The 20855-nt window shown below is 40.0% G+C and overlaps 2 protein-coding genes across 2 annotated transcripts; one reads left to right on the forward strand and one right to left on the reverse strand.

Moving 5' to 3' along the window:
• LOC145592493 (elongation factor Ts, mitochondrial-like) lies at window positions 1-18098 on the forward strand. Its single transcript, XM_081648962.1, has 9 exons — window positions 1-326; window positions 592-871; window positions 972-1144; window positions 1482-1571; window positions 1663-1837; window positions 2088-2272; window positions 3129-3254; window positions 3406-3494; window positions 17644-18098. The coding sequence occupies exons 2-9, from the start codon at window positions 592-594 to the stop codon at window positions 17684-17686; spliced, it is 1161 nt and encodes a 386-aa protein (XP_081505088.1). The 5' UTR covers window positions 1-326; the 3' UTR covers window positions 17687-18098.
• A 352-nt stretch (window positions 18099-18450) lies between these two features.
• Window positions 18451-20346, reverse strand: LOC145592495 (photosystem I chlorophyll a/b-binding protein 3-1, chloroplastic-like). The gene is made up of 3 exons (XM_081648963.1): window positions 20047-20346; window positions 19328-19389; window positions 18451-19208 (listed from the first exon to the last, which is right to left on the reverse strand). Exons 1-3 carry the CDS (start codon window positions 20194-20196, stop codon window positions 18593-18595), a joined length of 828 nt encoding a protein of 275 aa, XP_081505089.1. The 5' UTR covers window positions 20197-20346; the 3' UTR covers window positions 18451-18592.
• Window positions 20347-20855: the final 509 nt, after the last annotated feature.

Raw genomic sequence — 20855 nt, forward strand, 5'->3', positions numbered from 1 at the left:
CATACAAATATGCAACAATTCGGGGTATTACCCGGGCCAATAATCGCTTAATCTTGAATACCCAACAGACCCAAACAAGACACAGGCTCGGACCAGCAACCCATGTAGCGCAAAGCCTTGCAAAGTCTTCAACACTTTCAACCCACAAACAACTTCTCTTCTCTCTCTCCACCAGTCCACCAGCACAGCCGTCGCCCTCCGCAAAAGTGTGCTGCTTCAGTCACTCCACAGCCATCACAACCACCACTAACTCCCTTTCTCCGACGATCCCCACTTCTTGTGTCGTCTTCCCAACCTCTTTTCTTCTTCTGCTATTGCCCTGCAAGGTAAGATTTCTGATTCCTGAATAATCAATAATCTAACTTCATCTTTTTCATGTTTCTTCCCTTTTATTTTGTTCCCAACTTCAATATTTTTTTCTTTTTTGGGTTAAAGATTGTGTTTTTCTATAATTTTGTTCTAAAACCCCTGTTACATTTCCTTAAACCCTACTTATTCTTGTGTTAAATTAAACAATTATACTGAAAACCCTACTGTTTTCTATGTAATTTGGGCAATTATACTAAAAACCCAGTTGAAAATTTGATTCAGATGGCTTTTTCTGGGGGTGCAAGGCGCTCAATTGGGATTATTTGCAGCAAAATGCGATCTGGGCATCATGGGTTTTCCACCATTGCTGTCAAAAAAAATTGTTCTGGCACAATTGTTGATGATGTGCAGTTTGAAATGGGGTTTTCTGGGTTGTTTTTGAGGAGATATTCTGCTGCATCATCATCTGATCAGATGGGTCTTATTAAGCAGCTCAGAGAAAGAACAAGTGCTCCTATTAAAGATGTTAAATCTGCTCTAGTTGATTGTAATTGGGACATTGGTAAGGAAAAGGAACTACTTTTGATATTAGGCTTATGTTTCGAGGCGCTGTTAAGAAGTTTTTCAGTGTTTGAATTTATAATGTGATTGCTTTCTTGCAGATGCTGCTCAGAAAGAGCTGAGGAAACGAGGGGTTTACCTGGCTTCAAAGAAGTCGGCCCGAGCAGCCACCGAAGGTTTGCTTGCCCTTGCTCAGGATGACACAAAAACTGCTATTATTGAGCTGAATTGTGAGACTGATTTTGTTGCAAGGAATGATATATTTCAGTACATGGTCAGTGTGGGATCCTTTCAGTTTTCATTGTTTCCTTGGTGTCATAGTGTTTGTAATTGTATCAATATTTTGGAATCCTTAATTATGCAGATCTTAGTTTAGGACCTTGCATTCGTTATGCCTATCTATAAGAAAATATTGAAAATCTCAGGTTGTGATAGAGCAGTGATGTCTAAGGGGATTGATACTTTGGAAGTGATGAAGTAAAATTTTCATCTTATTTTTGATAAAACTTGCTTTGGATACATGCTCATGCCTTGTTTTCCTCATTTCTTTTATTGTTTTATTTGATATATTCATTTTATAACCTGGTTTCATCTGTTCTTTAATCTCTCAGGCTTTATCTCTAGCAAAGTTGGCATTGTCAGCCAAGGGTTCTTCTCAGCAAGTAGCTGAAGCCTTTCCAGTGTCACTTGAATATTTAGAGGTCTGAGATTTGATCCATTCTATTGATCTGCTCTCCAGTTATTCATTCTTGTCTATATATGTGGATTCATTGTAACATGTAACTGATCCAGAGCTTGAAGCTGAATCTAACCCATCCAAAATTAAGTGGAGAGAAGAGCGTGCAAGAGGCAGTAGTTGAACTGGCAGCTATGATGGGGGAAAATGTCAAACTAAGGAGGGGCTTTGCATTGTCAAAAACTTCACCTGGTGTCATTTCTACATACCTTCATTCAAGTCCCCAATCAGGTAATGTGATTCAGTTCTGATCTACTGCTCAAAGAAACCTGTATAATAGTTGGACAGAAAACTTCTGATGAAATCTTGCAACTGATACAAAAAATTGATTATTTTTTAGTTGTGATATGCCTTAGAAAATAGTCATGAGTGCTATGTACTTGTTATCTAGTAGGATTGTTATGCTAGAACTAGAAGAATACTTTGGACTTATGAAGTTACAATCAGATGATAACTAAGCTATTCTGACGTCTTAATTCAGGCCTGGGTCGTATGGCTGGAATTTTATCTTTACAAGTGGAGAACCCAAATGCTGACATGGCTGCCCTACAGCGTGTTGGATCAGAGTTAGCTATGCATATTGTAGCTTCCAAACCCTTATTTCTCTCAAAGGAACTTGTTTCCTCTGATGCCTTAGATAATGAACGTGAAATTCTCAGATCTCAGGTATTGTATTGGGCTGCTTTGCTGATGCATATGGTCGTTAATTAATACATGAGTTTTTTTAATCTGTAATTGAAGCCAGGGTTATCTTTGCTGTCCTGTCTACTTATATTATGACCTTGAGAAACAAAAATGAATTTGGTTCTCTTTACTGTCATTTCTGTATTTCGCTTGTTTCAAGTGCAATTAGATTATGTCGGCATTGTCAAACCAATCCAACTATGGATAGGTAAGAAGAAGTTATGAAATGGAGATTCAATTCGTGTTTGAGTTTATCTTGATAAAGTATTTCCTCTATTCTTTAATAATCACAAAAATTGTAGTTTTGCACTATTTATATACTAAAATTGACCACGATTTTTGATACTAAGATATAAAAAAATGGTTTTATGTAGAATCTTGGTGTGTTAGTCTCAATTTATATTTTCAAAATATCAACTTTCCGAACTTGTTATTAATAGAATATAAAAGATGTTAGTGTTCAAAGTTGTGGATAGGCAAGCTTGAACCTTCAATTGTCGTAAATATTAATGAATGGATGAAGTATAATGGAAAGAAAGCTTGTAAACATCAGTCCATTTTTCCTCTTTTAGCTAGCATTGGGATAGATTCTTCTCATAAAGAGAAAGGTATTGCGTTACTATTATCCCATTGTGTATTTTCCTCTAAACCCTTTGCCTGTGTTTTTCTTGTACTATTTACCCTTTACTGGCTGCTTCTGCCAAGCTATCTTTGTTTTTTATATCCATAGTGTTTATGTTGCTTCTTCTTCACAAGCTATCTGTTGCATATGAATTATTTGTGCTAAGTATTCCACCTATTGTTTGTTAATTTATGAGATTGCTTTCTGTTAACACAGGCAGAAGCATCTGGGAAGCCTAAGATGGCCATTGAGAAGATGGTAGAAGGAAGAATAAGGAAATACTTAGAGGAAGTGGTCCTTTTGGAGCAAAAGTATGTTCTTGATGATACAGTCAATGTGAAGGTTAGTTAATCTTGTAGAAGTACTTGGATTTGGGTTTTCTTTCTTCACCGTACTGATTGGACTTTCTTACTAACTGTAACCCAGAAATGCATTCTAGGCTTGCATGGAATAAATAGGATTGTGATGTTTATCATTTTGCATTCTTCTGCAGACTGTTTTGGATAATCTGAGCAAAGAAGTTGGTTCCCCTGTAAAGATTGAAAGCTTTTTTAGGTTGGCAGTCGGAGAAGGAATTGAGTGGTAAGAAGTCAGAACCATTCTATTCCTTAATTTTTTTCTGCTCTGATAATCTGATGTACCTTTACTCATTCTATGTCATCTTTATTCAAGGTGTTGTGCCTGTTTGAAAGTAAAATTGCTGATGTAGGATAGTATGCTGTTACATGTCTAAACTAAATGAGTATGGCTTCTTGTTTTTTGGGTGGTGATGATGGAAATTTGCTAAAATTTTCCAAAATGTTAACTAAACCAACTGTTCTTGTGTTACTTCCCCTTGAAATATATGTACTTTATTTTGGATGTCCCAAGAAATCTAATGCTTGCTTCAAAAATCTATATAGAAACATATTCATGTGAGAACTTGTTTGATTTGCCTCAATGTGTAGCTTTCAAATATCAAATATTTGTGTATTTTATAATATGTGTGTATAGTTATTAATGTTTGAATGTGTGCATTGGGAACCTTGCAAAAAGTGAAACAAGGCAGTAAAACAGAATTCAAGGTAGTAGTAATAGTACCGATTATAATTTATTGTGTACCAAATTTAAATAATTATTGTGTGACGTGAAAATTAATATAGGAGACATCATTTTCTTATTAATTGTATCCATAATTCATTTTCTTATTTTTGTTGATGGAGGCAATATTAACTTATTGTTTGTAATGGTCAAATTAGTAGAAAAATAAAGTGGTACAATCTTTTAGGGACAGGGGATTAGATCCCAAGTAATGTACCACTTCCTAAAGTTCCCAATGATGATGAATTAGAATAAGAACACATTACATGCTTGGTGTAAGCCTTGTGATTTGAAAGCCTGTTCCCTTAAGAACAGGTATAAGTAATATGTAGGCATTATCATGGATGTGGTTACTTGATTAATGCTTGCCAAATCCATAAATTACTACAATTCTCCTCAGTTATATTATTTTACAAGAATTGGAGAAAAGACCAAACCCTATTTCCTATCCTATCTTATGACTTAATTGCATGAAAAGGTTTGAAAAATCCTTGTAGTTGCACTAAAAACTTCATCCTTATTCTTGAATGGAAAAGCCCACTGGAGGATGCAGTCAATGTTGGACACTGCCAGGCATGATCGACTGATTGCAAATCATAAGACAATTATCACCGTCACTCCATCACAGCTACTCTAGAGTACATCTTTAAAATGTCTTTCTCTTTCCATGCATTATAAAATCCACTTTAAATATGGGGGATGATGCTTCCAGATTGTCTTGTGCCATAGCTTCTCCCTTTACCTTTTTTCAAAATTAGTTATTCTCAGGTTTCGAGGTATGTTGCTTCTAGATTAGTATATAACCCAAGCTGCAGCATAATAGAATGACTTAACACCGAAATAATCTTGTTTAGGTAATTAAGTTATATGAATATTAGAGTTACATACTTTTCAGCTTAGGTCTATACGAAAATAGGCGTGGATTTGAGAGGGAAAATCCTAGAGAGAGAAAATCCTTGCAACCCGCCATTTTTGTACCTTCAAATCTTCGAATTGAGCCATGGCTAAGGGTAAGAAATCGAAAGGAAGCAAGAATTTTTACTCTAAATCAAAGAAGAAGCATAAATCGAAACCCAGAACAAGAAACTATACGAAGAGTAAAGAACAGAGTATTGCGTCGGAGGATGTTTATGTGGAAAGCTGGTTGGAATCATCAATGGTGGAAGAGGTTCCGGTGAAGGAGGTTATGGAAGAAGATCGAATGCACCACCAGGAGTTCAATGACTGCCTTCACCACCATTCCTCGAACTCCAATAATGGTTTGAATAATAATGTGGATTCTATTGCAGGTAGTGGGCTAATCAATTCTACTCCATTGATGATTGATGATGGATCTTTGAGCTTTGGGAACAGGGTAAGTAAGTTTTCCCCAAATTCTACTAACCCAGATACCCATTAAGGTTCCCTATTTTTCAATCTGCTGATGATAGTAGTAGGAATTCTTGGAGGAACAATTTGTTCAAGAATGTTGTTGATGAGGGGATTAATTTGTCTAGTAATATAATGACAAATGAGGGGTTTAATACTCAGAATTTAACTCAGATCACCATGGATGATGTTCAATCTGAAGTTGATTTCTGGAATTCAGCACTAGTTTGTTATGTGTTGGGGGCTAAGCCTTTGTTTTCTGCTGTTAATGGCTTTGTTCGACGAATTTGGGGAAAATTTGGGGTGGACAAAGTTGCACTTAGGTCGAATGGGATTTTCTTCGTTCGATTAAATCGATTGATGGCAAGGATAAAGCTTTAGGTGCTGGACCTATTGTGTTTGATAGGAAACCTGTCATAGTGAAGAAATGGGTTGCTGGAATTGATTTGACATTGGAGGAGATTGCTGAGGTTCCAGATCAGGCTACCTGATGTAGATCTGAAGTATTGGGGACAAGCTGCCTTAATGAAGATTGCTGCACTCATTGGAAAACAGTTAGAACTGATAAAAATACAGCTAATAAAGAGAAGTTGGAGTATGCAAGGCTGTTGATAGAGGTTAAATTCAATGATGATCTTCCAGATAACATTGAATTTATTGAATTTCTGGATGAATATGGAAGGCAGGAAGTTGTGTATGAATGGAAGCCTGTTGTTTGTAAGGAGTGTGGAGGGTTAGGACATTCTGATCCCAGTTGTCCCAATCATGTAGTAAAGGCTAGGAAGCTTAAGCAGCAAGAGCAGAATAAAACAGAAACCAAGGAAAGAATGGAGATCAGTCCAAGGAAACAGATAATGCTGAGGCAAGAGAAGAGTAATGAGGCAGGAAGGATGCAGGAAGGGGTGCAACAGGCTCAGACACATGGAGGGATTTTAGCTAGTGTGATGGGAATAAGACCCCCTGTTGTGGGGTCTGGTAACAGGTTTAGGATGTTGGAGGAGGGGGGGTGCTCTCATTCTTTTGATGGATAGTTGGGGTTTTTGGAATGTGAGGGGACTTAATATGCCTAGTAGAGCTTGTGATGTTCTATGGTTTTTGAGGCATCAAGGCATAGGCTTGTTTGGTCTCATTGAAACCAAAGTAAGAGCTAAGAATTTTGGGAAGGTTTTTTCAAGATTTGGGAGTGATTGATCAGTGGTGGCCAATTATGCAAGTCATAAAGGAGGGATAATTTGGGTGATCTGGCTTCCTCAGGTTTGATGTGACTGTAATAAAGGTGGAGGTACAGTTAATTCATGTGAAGGTTTGCCACAAGAGTACTGGTTACACTTTTTTTAGTACTTGGGTATATGGCTTAAATGAAGCTGCTCAGAGAACAGATATTTGGGATCAGATTAGAAGTATTGGCACTAGTGTGACAGGTCCATGGATTGTAGGGGAGATTTCAATAATGTTCTCAATATTGATGAGAGAATTGGTGCTCCAGTTACTCTGCAGGAGGTTCCAATTACTCTACAGCAATTTGGCGGATTGGAAATTAGAAGGTATGTTTTATACCTGGAATAATAAGCAGGAAGGGGTGGATAGAGTGTGCTCTAAGATTGTTAGAGTGCTTGTGAATGAAAGATGGGTTGAGGATCATCCTAGTTTACAGATGGACCACTGTCCTTGTGTGGTAAAAATGATAAACACTGATTTTAAAACAAAGAAACCTTTTAGGTTCTTTAATGTGTGGATTGAAGCTCCTGAGTACAAAAATGGGGCAGACTAGGGTGTAGGGCACTTTCATGTACAAAGTTGTGTGCAAGGTGAAAGAGGTGAAAAAGAAGTTGAAATCCTTGAATTTGATGAATTACTCTTGTAAGGATAGTGCTGATGTTGCTTCTGAGATAATTTGAGGGATGCTCAAGTTGCTTTTCAAGAGGATCCTGGAAATGAGGAGCTCATTGGCAAGGAAATTGAAGCAAGGCTGTTGTATGCTGAAACTCACAAGGCTAGATATCAGTTTCTAAAGCAGAAAGCTTAAAGCTCATTGGCTTTAGGGAGGTGATTTAAATTCTGCTTTCTTTCATGCTGTAATTATTAAGAGAAGAATCAAGAATAATGCCTTTTCATTAGTTGCTGATGATAGTGTAATTACTGATCCTGAAAGCATTTGTGAAGCCTTTATGAGTTACTATAAAGGTTTGCTAGGTTTCGCTGATAATGCTACTAGCAGGGTACATGCTTGTATGATTGATGAAGGGCCTGTTTTGAGCTCAGAGCAAGGTCTCAATATTTGCAGGAATTTCTCTGATGTCAAGCAAGCTGTTTGGTGTATTGATGAAGATAAAGTTCTTGGGCTGATGGCTTCTCTAGCAAGTTCTTCAAAGAATCCTGGGATCTGATTGGAGGTGATATTGTGAAAGCAGTGTTGGAATTCTTTGAGAGTGGGAAAATGCTAAAGCAGATCAATGCTACTACCATAACTCTAGTTCCCAAGGTGGAGAATACTTGCACAGTGACACAATTTAGGCCAATTGCTTGTTGCAATGTCATTTACAAGGTCATCTCTAAGATGATTTGTGAAATAATGAAGGAGGTGCCAAGGAGCTTTTGTTGGAGGGAGACAATATCTTAGTCTGTCAAGATATGCTCAAAGGGTACAGTGAATAAGAGTCTGACCTAAGGAAGGCTTATGATTCAGCTGATTCGGGGTTTATCAAAGCTATGCTGGAAGCTCTAGGATTTCCTAAGAAGTTTGTGAACTGGGTGATGCTTTGTGTGACTACCCCTTCCTTTTCCCTTATGATAAATGGGGGCCTCCATGGGTTAGGAATCAAACAGGGTGACCCTATGTCACCTCTCCTGTTTGTTATAGTTATGGAGTATCCGACTAGAATGCCGAAAAAGATTAGCAGGAAAAAAGAATTCAAGTTTCATCAGAGATGCAGCAAGCTGTCCCTTAATCATCTTATCTTTGTAGATGATTTAATGCTTTTTGCTCATTGTGACACAAAATATGTAGCTTTGCTTGTCAAGGTCCTCAAAGCTTTTGAAGAGAGAACTGGACTGCAGGCTAATTCTGACAAAACTGCAATCTACTTTGGTGGTGTCAAGGAGAAGGTCAAGCAAGAGATCTTGGCTAACATTGGCTTTGTGGCTGGTACTGCTCCCTTTAGGTATCTTGGGATACCTTTGGATGTTCAAAGATTGAAGAGTTGTGAGTATGATGTGTTGGTGGATAAGATGCTTGCTAAGCTTCATTGCTGGAGCAGAGTCACTCTTATTAACTCTGTTAATGAGCTTGCGTACATATTGGGCTCAATGCTTGCTCCTGCCTAAGAATGTCATGAACAAAATTATTCAGTTTGTGTAGAGCCTTCCTTTGGAGTGGAAATGATGTTCTCTCTAAGGCTCCTCCCATGGCATGCGATTGGATTTGTAGGCCTAAAGCTGCTGGTGGTTTGGGAATTAGAGACTGTGTGGCCTGGAATAAAGCTGCTTTAGGGAGCTATGTTTGGAAAGTGGCTAAGAAATCAGACTCTTTTTGGGTTAAGTGGGTTCATACTGTTTACATAAAAGAGCAGAATTGGTGGGAGTATAAGCCAACTAAACATACTGGATGGGGCTGGAGAATGATCTGCAAAGTGAATGATGAGCTGAAATCAGGTTTCACTGAGAAGAATTGGATGGCTAGCAAATATAAAATCTCTAATTGCTATACTTGGCTACAGGGGAGTATGGATAAGGTAGATTGGAGCAGCCGGATTTGGAATAGATATAATGTGCCTAAGCACTATTTTATTGCTTGGCTTGCTATGTAGGGGAAGCTGAGAATGAGAGACAAGCTCTTTCAGTATGGTGTCAGTGATAGTGATGGATGTATGCTGTGTGATACTCAGACTGAAACTCATTCTCACCTGTTTTTCAACTGTTAGTAGAATGTAACGCTTTTCTTAACAGTGGGTATAAATCTGAAATAAAGATGCAATTTTTAGGGACGAAGGCTGTTGATTAATTGATTCAAAGATGGTAGCCTGGAAATTAGGGTGGCTTGAGGCCACTACTCTCTATTGAGTACCTTGAGGGTACAACTCTCCAAGCTCTAGGGATTACAAATGACTGCCTACCCAACACACTCCCTCTCCCCCTTTCTTATATATACATAACAAGCCAAAAACAGAAGAGACAAAATTGCAATATTGCTGCTAATAACCATGAGCTGCTCACTGATTGGTGCACTGATTTGGTGGCCTTCCCTACTGTGTTTGTGGCTGTCCCTTCTTCCCTCTACGCTCATAGGTGATCCAATTCTTATGCTTGTTCTTCAAAGCAGTCGTTACATCTCCCTCCCCTTGAAGAGTCACCTTGTCCTCAAGGTGAAATGATGGAAACCTCTCTTGAATAGTTGTTGCTTCCTCCCAAGTGGCTTCAATTAAGGGCAGCCCTTGCCACTTAATTAGCACCTCTTGGCAGTCCTGATGTCCAGCATGCTCTCTGCCTCAGCTTTAAGTTCCAGCTCTTCAGTCAACTGTTGAGTATGGTAGGACTGGCCAAGTGATCTCCTAGTGCGTGCTTGAGTTGAGAGACATGGAACACAGGGTGGACTCTACAAGTTTTTGGCAGCTGCAGCTTGTATGCCACTTTTCCAATGCGTTGAACCACTTTGAAGGGACCATAGAAGCGAGGTGCTAACTTCTCATTTGGCCTTTTTGCAAGGGATTTTTGTCGATATGGTTGCAACTTCAAATAGACCAAGTCTCCAATCTGAAATTCCTCTTCCCTCCTTCCCCTATCCGCATGAAATTTCATTCTTTGTTGAGCCCGAATCAAATTCATGTGTAAGTCATCTAGCACCCAATCTCTTTCTTGAAGCCATTCCTCTAACCTCTCAACTGGGTCTGCCCACTACCCACTTTAATCAGCTTGGGTGGTTCCCTTCCGTATACATCCCGAAAAGGTGTGAATCCAGTAGAAGCATGATAGGAGGTATTATACGCATACTCCGCCCAATGCAACCACTTTCCCCACGATTTGGGCTTACCATTCACAAAACAACGCAAGTACGTCTCCAAGGTTTTGTTGACGATCTCAGTTTGGCCGTTAGTTTAGGGATGATATGAGGTACTTCTCTTGAGGTCTGTCCCTTGTAGCCTAAATAATTCCTTCTAAAACACACTCATGAAAATACGGTCTATCTGATACAATTGAAGTCGGCATCCCATGTTGCCTTACGACCTCCTTAGTGAACACCTCTGCCACTGTCAAGGCACTATATGGATGCCTCAACCCAATAAAATGCACATATTTAGATAACCTGTCCACTACCACCAACATCGAGTCTATCCCCTTTGAGAGTGGAAGCCCTTCCACAAAATCCATCGATATGTCTTCCCAAATGGCCTCGGGAATGGGCAAGGGTTGTAGCAACCCGGCTGGCTGCAATTGTGAATGTTTAGCCTGTTGACACACAACACATTGCCTCACATATCCCCCTATTTCTTTTCGCATTCCCGACCAATGCCACTCCGCGGCAGTCCTCAAGTGAGTCTTGGTTTCCCCTTGATGCCCTCCGACCACGTTGTCGTGATACTCTGCCAAAAGTTTGGAAATTAGGGGTGATCCCTAAGGAATTACCACTCTTCCCTTGAATAATAACCTCTCCCCTTCAAGCGTGAAGCCCACATGAGCCCCTGCATTTGCTGCTATGCCTGCTGCAATTCGGCTCAAGTCCTGGTTAGCCTTCACCTCTTTTTCCAGTTCATCCCAATTGATTCCATGGCTGACAATTCACCCCCGGCCTCTCCTCTCCTAGACAAGGCATCCGCCACCCGGTTGCTAGCCCCGGGTTTAAATTGGATCTCAAAATCGACCCCTAATAATTTCCGAACCCACTTTTGGTACTCTCCACTCACTTCTCTTTGTTCCATGATATACTTCAAGCTTTGTTGATCGATTCTCACGATGAAATGACGCCCAAGCAGGTAATGTCGCCACTTGACCACGGCAAAGCAAACCGCCATTAATTCCTTCTCATATCTGGCCTTAGCTTGCAACCTTGGGCCTAGCAATTTGCTGTAGAAAGCCACAGGCCGAGCCTCTTGCATTAGGACAGCTCCCAGCCCAAAACCTGAAGCATCGGCTTCAATGATAAACCTCTTAGAAAATTCTGGCATGACGAGAACGGGGGTTGAACTCATAGCCGTTTTCAAACGCTCAAAGGCAGCTGTAGCATCCCCTGTCCACCCAAAATTATCCTTCCTCAACTGCTCTCTCAATTGTCGTGCAATTTGAGCATATCCCCCTATGAATTTCCGGTAATAACCGGTTAATCCTAAGAACCTGTGCAATTCTTTCAAGTTGTGTGGAATTGGCCACTCCACCATGGCCCTTATCTTCTCCAAATCGACTGTTACACCCTCATGAGACACTACATGCCCCAAATACGCAACCTTGGATTGTCCAAACTCGCATTTCTTGAAATTAGCTACTAAGCTATGCTCTTTCAACTTGGACAGCACCACTCTCATGTGCTCCAAATGGCTCTCCTTGTCAGGGCTATATATGAGGATATCGTCAAAGAACACGAGCACAAATTTCATTAGGCAAGGTCGGAACAGCTCATTCATAAGTGCTTGGAAGGTGGCCGGCGCGTTTGTAAGGCCGAAAGGCATTACTAGAAATTCATAGTGCCCTTCATGGGTGCGAAACGCTGTTTTGTGCGTGTCCTCTTCCCTCACCAATATTTGGTGATAACCCGATTTAAGGTCGAGCTTTGAAAATACAACCTTCCCATGAAGCTCATCTAAGAGCTCATATATGATAGGAATGGGGTATTTGTCGAGAATTGTTTCACAGTTCAAAGCACGGTAGTCCACACAGAACCTCCACGAGTTGTCTTTCTTTTTTACCAACAAAACCGGACTTGAGAATGGGCTGACCGATGGCTTAATGATTCCGGCCTCGAGCATCTCCTTAATTTTTCTCTCAATTTCATCCTTCTGAAATTGTGGGTACCGATACGGTCTCACGCTCACCGGATTGTTGCCCTGCTTGAACACTATAGCGTGCTCTTGTCCTCGTTTAGGAGGCAGCCCTTTTGGCGAAACGAACACTCCTTGAAATTGTTTGACAGTCTTGACCAACCATTCTGGCACCACAGCACCTTCGGTTTCTGCCTTGGGCTCAGCCGCCTCTAACCGATTAACCTCCAACCATAGTCCTCCTCCTTCATGGCACAAAGTCCGGAGCATAGCTTTGAGGGATATTTGGGTTTGCACTAAGGCTGGGTTACCTTCCAGTGTAATCTTCTCTCCACCCACCATAAAACTCATGAGGTGGGTCTTCCAATTGTGGACCACCGGCCACAATTTCTCCAACCACTCAATGCCCAAGATTATGTCGGCATTACCCAGCCGTAGGGGTAGGAAGTTATCCACCACTACGAACCCACCACTTAGCACAATCCTCACTCCTTTGCATCTCCCTTTACCCCAGATAATATTGACATTTCCAAGAGAAACACCGAACTCGCGAGTGCCCTCCACTGGAACTCTGATCTCCGCCACCGGATCGACAAGTATCACCACGGGCTGGGGCCCCACCCTTCCCTCGAGTTTTATTGTTCGTGGGTTAGAGATACCCACCACGAGAGACACTCCGGGTGTCAGCTCGTCCTCGCTGATTTCGAAGGGCCCGCACCGTCATCCTCCTCCACACCTAGGAGTAGGACGCTCATCTCCCGATTTTTACACCAGTGACCGACACTCCATCGCTCATCACACCAGAAGCAAAGCCCCTTCGCCTTCCTCGTTCCTGGTGTTCCGCATTTGTCAGCCGCCGTGGTTCACTAGACTTAGTCGAGTAAGAACTGGTTGCTTTTGGGAAATTCATTGAGGCTTGTGATTCAGATGGGGCCTTAGGCCATCCTTTGACGATTGTTGGGCTGGGGTCCCATATGTATTCACAAGGCCTGGCAGATGTAGCCCTTGATCCACTACTGCTGGCCACGGATCTACTCGACCCAAAAGTAACTGGGCCCTTTCTTGAGTCCACCAACCCAATTTCTTTCTTCGACCCGACCCGCAATCTCCATGGCTTGCTCCAAATTGAATGGATTCATTAATCTTACATCAGCCTTAATATCCTCTTTTAACCCATTTATAAAATGACCCATCATTATAGTCTCAGGAATATCTTCCAAGGAAGCTGACAATTCTATGAATTTCTTTCGATATTCCATGACTGTGGTCTCTTGACTCGCTGCCAACCACCGTTCGTGGAGGCTACCGGCGTGAGTCGGCCGAAATTGGCGCAAGATTCTGCTTTTCAGGCTCTCCCAATTTGGCATGGGTCTCCTCCGATTTTCCCACTGAAACCACCTTAGGGCATCACCTTCCAAAGCGGAAACGACGGCTTGCAACCGTTGCTCCTCCGTGAGTTGGTAATGATGGAAATACTTCTCTCCTTTCAGAATCCAACCATCAGGGTCCGGCCCTTCGAAGACCGGCATATCCAGCTTCCTCGGCTTCCAGCGTTGCTCTCCTCCGTCTTGCCAGTTGCGCCCTCCTTGGTTGAAGGGTTGAGCGTTCTCTTAGTTCCTCTGGTTCACCAGATTTCGTAGCTCCTCAAAGAACTGAGCTTGGGTGGTGGTGTTCATTGTCATCTGGGCGTCTTGTTGTTGCCGGAACAGCTCAAATCGGCCATCGAGCCGCTGAATGGCCCCCTCCACCGTCTTCTTAATGGACTCCTCCTGGGTTCTCATCGCTGCTTCCAAGGTTTCCAACCGAGTTTGGACTCCGGCCATCTGTTCCTTCAGCGTGTCGCACCTCTGTGTTGCTGAAATAACCTTTTTTTTTTTTTTTTTTTGAAATGAGGATAACAGAGTATGGGGGTGGTGGTTTCCGGCACCGGCAGTCGTAGGACCACCGCTCTAATACCACTTGTAACGCTTTTCTTAACAGTGAGTGTAAATCTGAAATAAAGATGCAATTTTTAGGGACGAAGGCTGTTGATTAATTGATTCAAAGATGGTAGCGTGGAAATTAGGGTGGCTTGAGGCCACTACTCTCTATTGAGTACCTTGAGGGTACAACTCTCCTAGCTCTAGGGATTACAAATGACTGCCTACCCAACACACTCCCTCTCCCCCTTTCTTATATATACATAACAAGCCAAAAACAGAAGAGACAAAATTGCAATATTGCAGCTGTCACACCCACATAGGATGCTGCTAATAACCATGAGCTGCTCACTGATTGGTGCACTGATTTGGTGGCCTTCCCTGCTGTGTTTGTGGCTGTCCCTTCTTCCCTCTACGCTCATAGGTGATCCAATTCTTATGCTTGTTCTTCAAAGCAGTCGTTACATAGAACTTGCATGGCTGATCTCTGCACTTGGTTGGGATTAGCTCAGAATCAGGTTGGGTTGAATGGTATCTGGAAGAGCTGGAAAAGGAAGGGTAAAAATCAGATCCAGAAAAGAGTGCTATTGGCCGTCTTAACATCTTTAGTTTACCATATTTGGCAAGCTAGGAACAATGCTTTGTGGAGCAAAGCCATTATAATCCCTAGAATTCTGTGCAAGGCTATGAAGAGAGAAGCAATTGGTAGAGTTCAGCAGCTGATTAATCACAAATGGAAGCCTGAGGATTGCAGATGGTTATACCAACTAAAGAATGGGATCTGAAGCTGCAGCAGTTAGAGTCTTGTTCTGTTTTTTGTCTGCTGTTTTGTTAGTCTTGACTTGTTTGTATTAGTTGCTGTTATGGTCTAGTTTTCTTTGTGCCCTTCCTAGAAGGTACCTGAGAGAATTAGTACTACCAGTTGGTTCTTTTCCCTAAGCTGGTACCCTTCCTAGAAGGTGATCAGCAAGGGGTTTAGAGCTTAGGTGGTTGTGTGGCCCCATGGGGTCTTGTGTAGTTTGGGTTTGAGTCTGCTGTGCAGGCTTGTACAGTTGTACATTTGTACAGTTTTTTGATCAATATACTTCTTACTTTCCAAAAAAAAAAAATATTGGAGTTACATCTAAATAAGATAAAGGGTACTGTGTGCATAATTGTGGGAAGCGTGTAGACTTGTGGTTTAGAATAGTTTTTTATTAAGTTCGGAAGATTTTTAATGAGATGGGGAGATAGTAATGTCATTCTTAATTTGAGCCAAATCAATATAGATTTCCCTTCTCAAGGTAGGTCTAAAGAGTAAGCCGGTAATGGGAAAAATGTTAAATTGTGGTGCTATAAATGCTGCGAATTAGGGGTGGAAAGGTGGTGCTATAAATATTGTGAATGAATAGGGGGAGGGGGTTGTGCAATGGCTTTTGTGATGACTCCCCGTACTTGTAAAAGAGATGCTATTGGTACAACTCTCATTATCATATGGGGATATGGCTCTTTTCTTTGTGTGGCTCTTTATACCTAGGCAAACCAACTTTCCTCTAGAAGAATTGTGCTATGCTCACTGTAATAGTACCCTGCTAAACCTTATATTGCTATGATGGGGTATATAAATCCGTCCTTACTAAAGTGGGTTAGGCGTTGCCAGGGATGATGCATCAAGGTTAAAACCTTTTGAAGAGAATCCAATAACCAATCCTATTATCTCACATCCTTGAGGAGCCACCAACAATGAAAGGAAGACTTTGTCGTAAGGTGCTTTAGATACTGTGAATTGAAAAAGGGGGGGAAGCCCTTTTTCATTCACAGTTTTATGGCACCACCTTTGGACGGTGTCTTCCTTTCATCGGCTTACTCTTCGGACCTACCTTGAATAGGGTAATTCATACGAGATGAAAGAAAGACTCTGTAGAAAGACGGTGCTATAAATATTGTGAATGTAAGGAGGGGGGGGGGGTTGACTTATTTTCGACAATCTTCCTTTCATCGGCTTACTCTTTGGACCTATGCTGACAAGGGAAATTTATACGTGATCAAAGTAAAACTATTTTGAAAGGTGGTGCTATAAATACTGTGAATGAGTTCTATGATTAAAATGGCACTGGATTTCAATTTATATAGTCTTTGGAAGTTTGGAGTTTGTACCAACTCCACAATTTTCTTTACATGCTTTTATTTTGTACACTGTGTCCTAAGTGAAATGATCAAGAGCAGTTCAGGTAAAGGATGTGAAGAGAGCAGGATCTAAATGACTAAAACGTAGATAATCTTCTAGATACCAATGTATTAAAAGATATAAAATTGATTATTTGACATGGTCATACGCCCTGTTTGGTAATTAGTTGGTAGCTAATTAATACAACTGGTTATATTAACCGGTAACTGACTAGCCGGCTTGTTGTGTACAAGTGTTTGGTAAATACCTGTGTTAACTGTTCTAGTATATATAATAACTAAAAAGCTAATTGTTCAATAAGCTAATTTTAAAAAGCTCATTTTTCGAGCTTTTGGAGTCTAATAAGCTATTTTCCAAACACTCAAATTAGCTTTTCCATTTGGTCAAACCTCTAAAAAACTTCAATAAGCTAAAAACTCTTTAAAAAGCACTTTAGTACTTTACTAAAGAAGGCCATAGTCCTTGCTCTAAGGCCTATAGAAAAATTGTTGAACTTATAGAACCTTCAGATTGTGCAATTACACTCCCCTTTCATTAGATAGAGAAGATCAGCCAGATTTCACAATCCGCTGATGAACTTATTTTATTTTCAAAGGGGAGTATATATTACTTCTTCAGAAAAACTACTTCTTAAGAAAATTGCAAGCAACCACCTTTATTATATTTTGTTAAAGCAACATTACATTTCTGACAAAAAATGATTACATTTCTGCCATTACTCATTGTATATAATTCAAGTGTTCACAAAGGGTAACCATCACTGTTTTCCTTTGGTCGACAAAACTGTGAGATGAGAGTGAACTTAAGCTATCTTTTAGCTTAAAGGTAGAATTTCTTTATGATAATGTCTAATAGGGCTGTTTTTACATTGTAAAGTTACGAGGATTATGTTTCCAAAATGTGATGCATGGTGTTTACAGCACTAGGTATTTTCAGACAAATACCTCAAAAATGATTTAAAGTCGACGAATATGTCAATTATTGGGTTCATTGTATATGGAAATCCTAGAGGAGATAATGAGATGCATTACGACATTGGACCCCTTGTATTGTATTTTTGGATGGAGCTGATCAATGGCATAATATTATTTCAACAAAACATTTATGCTTATTTACCTGTCCTCTTTACACAAAATTCTCTCTCATCCTGTGCATGTGTTAAGGAATTGTTCTGCTTGATTGAGCTTCATTCCTATGATATTTCCTGACAATTTGGTCTTGTATTAATACAGTTCAGAGGCAAGTGAATCAGAGCAGGTGGCTCAGACAGCTTAGGATTTGCTATGAGGAATGCCATTTTCATTTTCTTTCTATGGTATAGGACATACCAGTGCCCGAAAATTTGGAGTTCAATAGGTAAACGCAAGATGTAGATTTTTTTTGGATATTTTTGTATCTAATTTTCTAGCATATATTCTGCTGAGCTAGGGCTAGTCTCGTGTACCCACAGTTGAATAAAAACATCCCTTGTGGATTAAAACTATCAGACATACGCTGATTGACATTGTGGCCTTGTGCATCAGAGCCCATGGTCACTTGGAATGCTACATTTTTGAAGCAAGAGAACTTAGAAGATTGCTGATCTTAGTTTTTAGTTACTATTCCTAGTTATTTGGTTAAGTGGTTAGCATACATTTTTAAACAAACAAGTTAAAAGTTTATAGGAAGTGGAAATGTCTTATATTTAGCTAACTTGAGCACTTAATATCTAATGGTGGAAGTTGCTTGCCTATATGTTCAATCAAACCGTTCAGGGATTTTTTTAGGGTTTGCAACTCCTTGGGAGTGAAAAGACTCATGGAAAGTCTTACTCCCAACATTAATCAAATTACTGCCTATACAACACTGGGTGAAGGGGGTTAGCCTGCTATTGCCCTAACTCGAGCTGGGGGTTGATTCTTACTAAAAGCTCCTCCTTGGCCTTCTCCCACCCGGCGCTTCCAGTGGGAGAAGTTATAACATTGTACATAACTAAAGTTAGTATGATAACATCGATTATGTACACAGCAAGCATATCTATTAGATTGAATAACTATCACTGATAATAACTTTAATCCTTACTCCTTAGTCTGTAGATTATAGTCTTTAATTCACATAATATTTGCACATAGGAGTGGAAGAAGCAATATAGTACAAAATCAGAAGTAACCCTGAGAACAAAAGAGTAGGAGAGAGAATTTCTTAGTGGAACTTGAGACTAGTCAAGATGTTGTTGTTGACTGGGTCAGCCAAGTGGTCAAGAAGGTTTTGGTATGGACCAACACCAGTAACTAGACCCTGTACAAAGTAACCCAAGATGGCCAACATAGCCAACCTTCCATTCTTCACCTCCTTGAGCTTAAGATCCTTCAAAGACTTCTCGTCCTTGCCGAAGCCCAATGGGTTGAAGATAGGTCCGCCGGGGTATGCTGGCTCACCAGACCCGGCAAAGCCCTTCTCTAGACCCAAAAAGTATTGCTTGCCCATGGACCCTGGGTTGTACCAGTCTTGTAATCTCCTGTGCTCTGCAAAGCCCATAAGTGCCATCTCAAAGACGAACAATGTGAATGGGTCAGCCCAGTAGTCGTAGGTGCCTGCTGGTGGGATCACCCCGGTTTTGAACCATGGGAGGGCAGTCTCTTCGGGGATCAAACCGGCTTTTCCAAGGATTTCTGGGGCGATTGCACCCACTGCTCCAAGCATTGCATAACGGCCGTTGATGATCTCACCATAGGCTAACCACTTGGGCTCGATGAAGCCACCGGTTCCTTCTGGGTCTGAGAGACCTAGTGGGTCGAACCCGTAGTCTCCTGGAAGACTGCATGTTTTAAAGCAAAACCATGTTAAGATAGATATACATTACATGAACAAGATAGATTATTAGGAAACAAAATAATCATGCAAAGCATTAATCATTATAAATAGAATATAATTTACCTGCCATCCAAGTAAGAAAGGCTCTGCTTGGATGCAAACCAAAGGGGTCTGTTTGCATTTTGCTGTCAACAAATTCCAAATTGGAAAAGATCAGTTCAAAATTATCAGCTACCCATCATGATTTTATTATTATAATTTTTTTTTTTCTTAAGGGAAAATTTGTGAAGATAATTTGATGATTTGACTTTTCATTTTATGGGGGGGGGGGGGGGGGGGGTTGTTTTTCCAAGTTAACATGTTTGATGTTTCATCAGATGTTTAATAGGGGCTGACAGTATTTTGTAACATAATTTTAATCTAGTTTTTTTTATTAAAAAAAAAATTAAGAAAAAACTCATGAATCATTTACTCCTAAAATTAATTATTAAGTTACTATAAGGTTGGATTGTTTGGGACAAACTCTTAGCATGTTTATTGTAAGTTGTGTAGTATAATAAGTCCAATAATATGATGAATATTTAACTTTCTAATAAAGCTTTAACAAGAACAACCATTAATTAAGCAAGTACAAGAATAATTAGAAAAGCATACACCAATTGCCCAAAAAGCTTTGTACTTCAATTCTACTTGAAGATGGCATAATTTATCAATGCTTAATTTGATATATGCTACATTCAAAATCTACCAATAGTTTATCATTCAACTTATACCAATACCTACAACTTTTAAATTTTAAAACTAACAGTGATACCGAACAAGCCTAATGTAGTGTAACGTACCTTAACGGGTGGAGTAGAGGCTGCTCTGACGACGAAAGAGGTCCTCCTTGAAGATGAAGAAGGAGCAACACCAGACCTAGCACCTAGAATCTGTCTTGCAGTTTCCACAGATGAAGTCAAGGAAGATGACACCAAAGCCTGTGTTGCCATTTTTTAACCTCACAGATGATCAAACTATTTAGATTAGTTTGTACTGAATAGAGTAATAATACTCTCTATTCAGTATGAGATTATAGAGATATGGTTCAAGTTACAAAAGAGTTGAAAATAAAATTGGCAAACAAAATTAATAAGTGGTTGAGATAGAAAGCCAAGATTTTCTGAAATTCTCAGGTAGATATTGCTTCTGAGGTGGCTTTCATTTTAGCTTGTCTCAATATCTCATTATCCAACTAGGAATCAACATGTGGCAATTAACATCTTGTGTTGGATAATAGATGTTGCCATTGTTTTATTCTTGATTTCCTTCATGGCCCCCCATTGCCACCTAAGTAATTATAGAGGCAGAATAAATTGGAGAATTTTCTTTAGTTATGATCTTGTGAAGCTCTTCAAAGGAATGGATACTTGCTTCTTTTGGATTTAATAGTCATAGTTTCAATTTGTGTAATTAAACTTGCACCATGATTTACTAATTCGTCCTTGAAAATATTTTTAAATTTATATAAATAGAAATAATTATGCTACATATAATTCTAACTTACAGTATCAATGTGAGTATGTTAAAACTAATTTTATATATATTACAACATTTTAAGATAACATACGTGACCATTAATTGTGTTTGCGAAGAAGAAAAATAAAACAAA

This window comes from Chenopodium album, chromosome 18 (genome assembly GCF_948465745.1).
Source record: "Chenopodium album chromosome 18, dcCheAlbu1.1, whole genome shotgun sequence".
NCBI lineage: Eukaryota > Viridiplantae > Streptophyta > Magnoliopsida > Caryophyllales > Amaranthaceae > Chenopodium > Chenopodium album.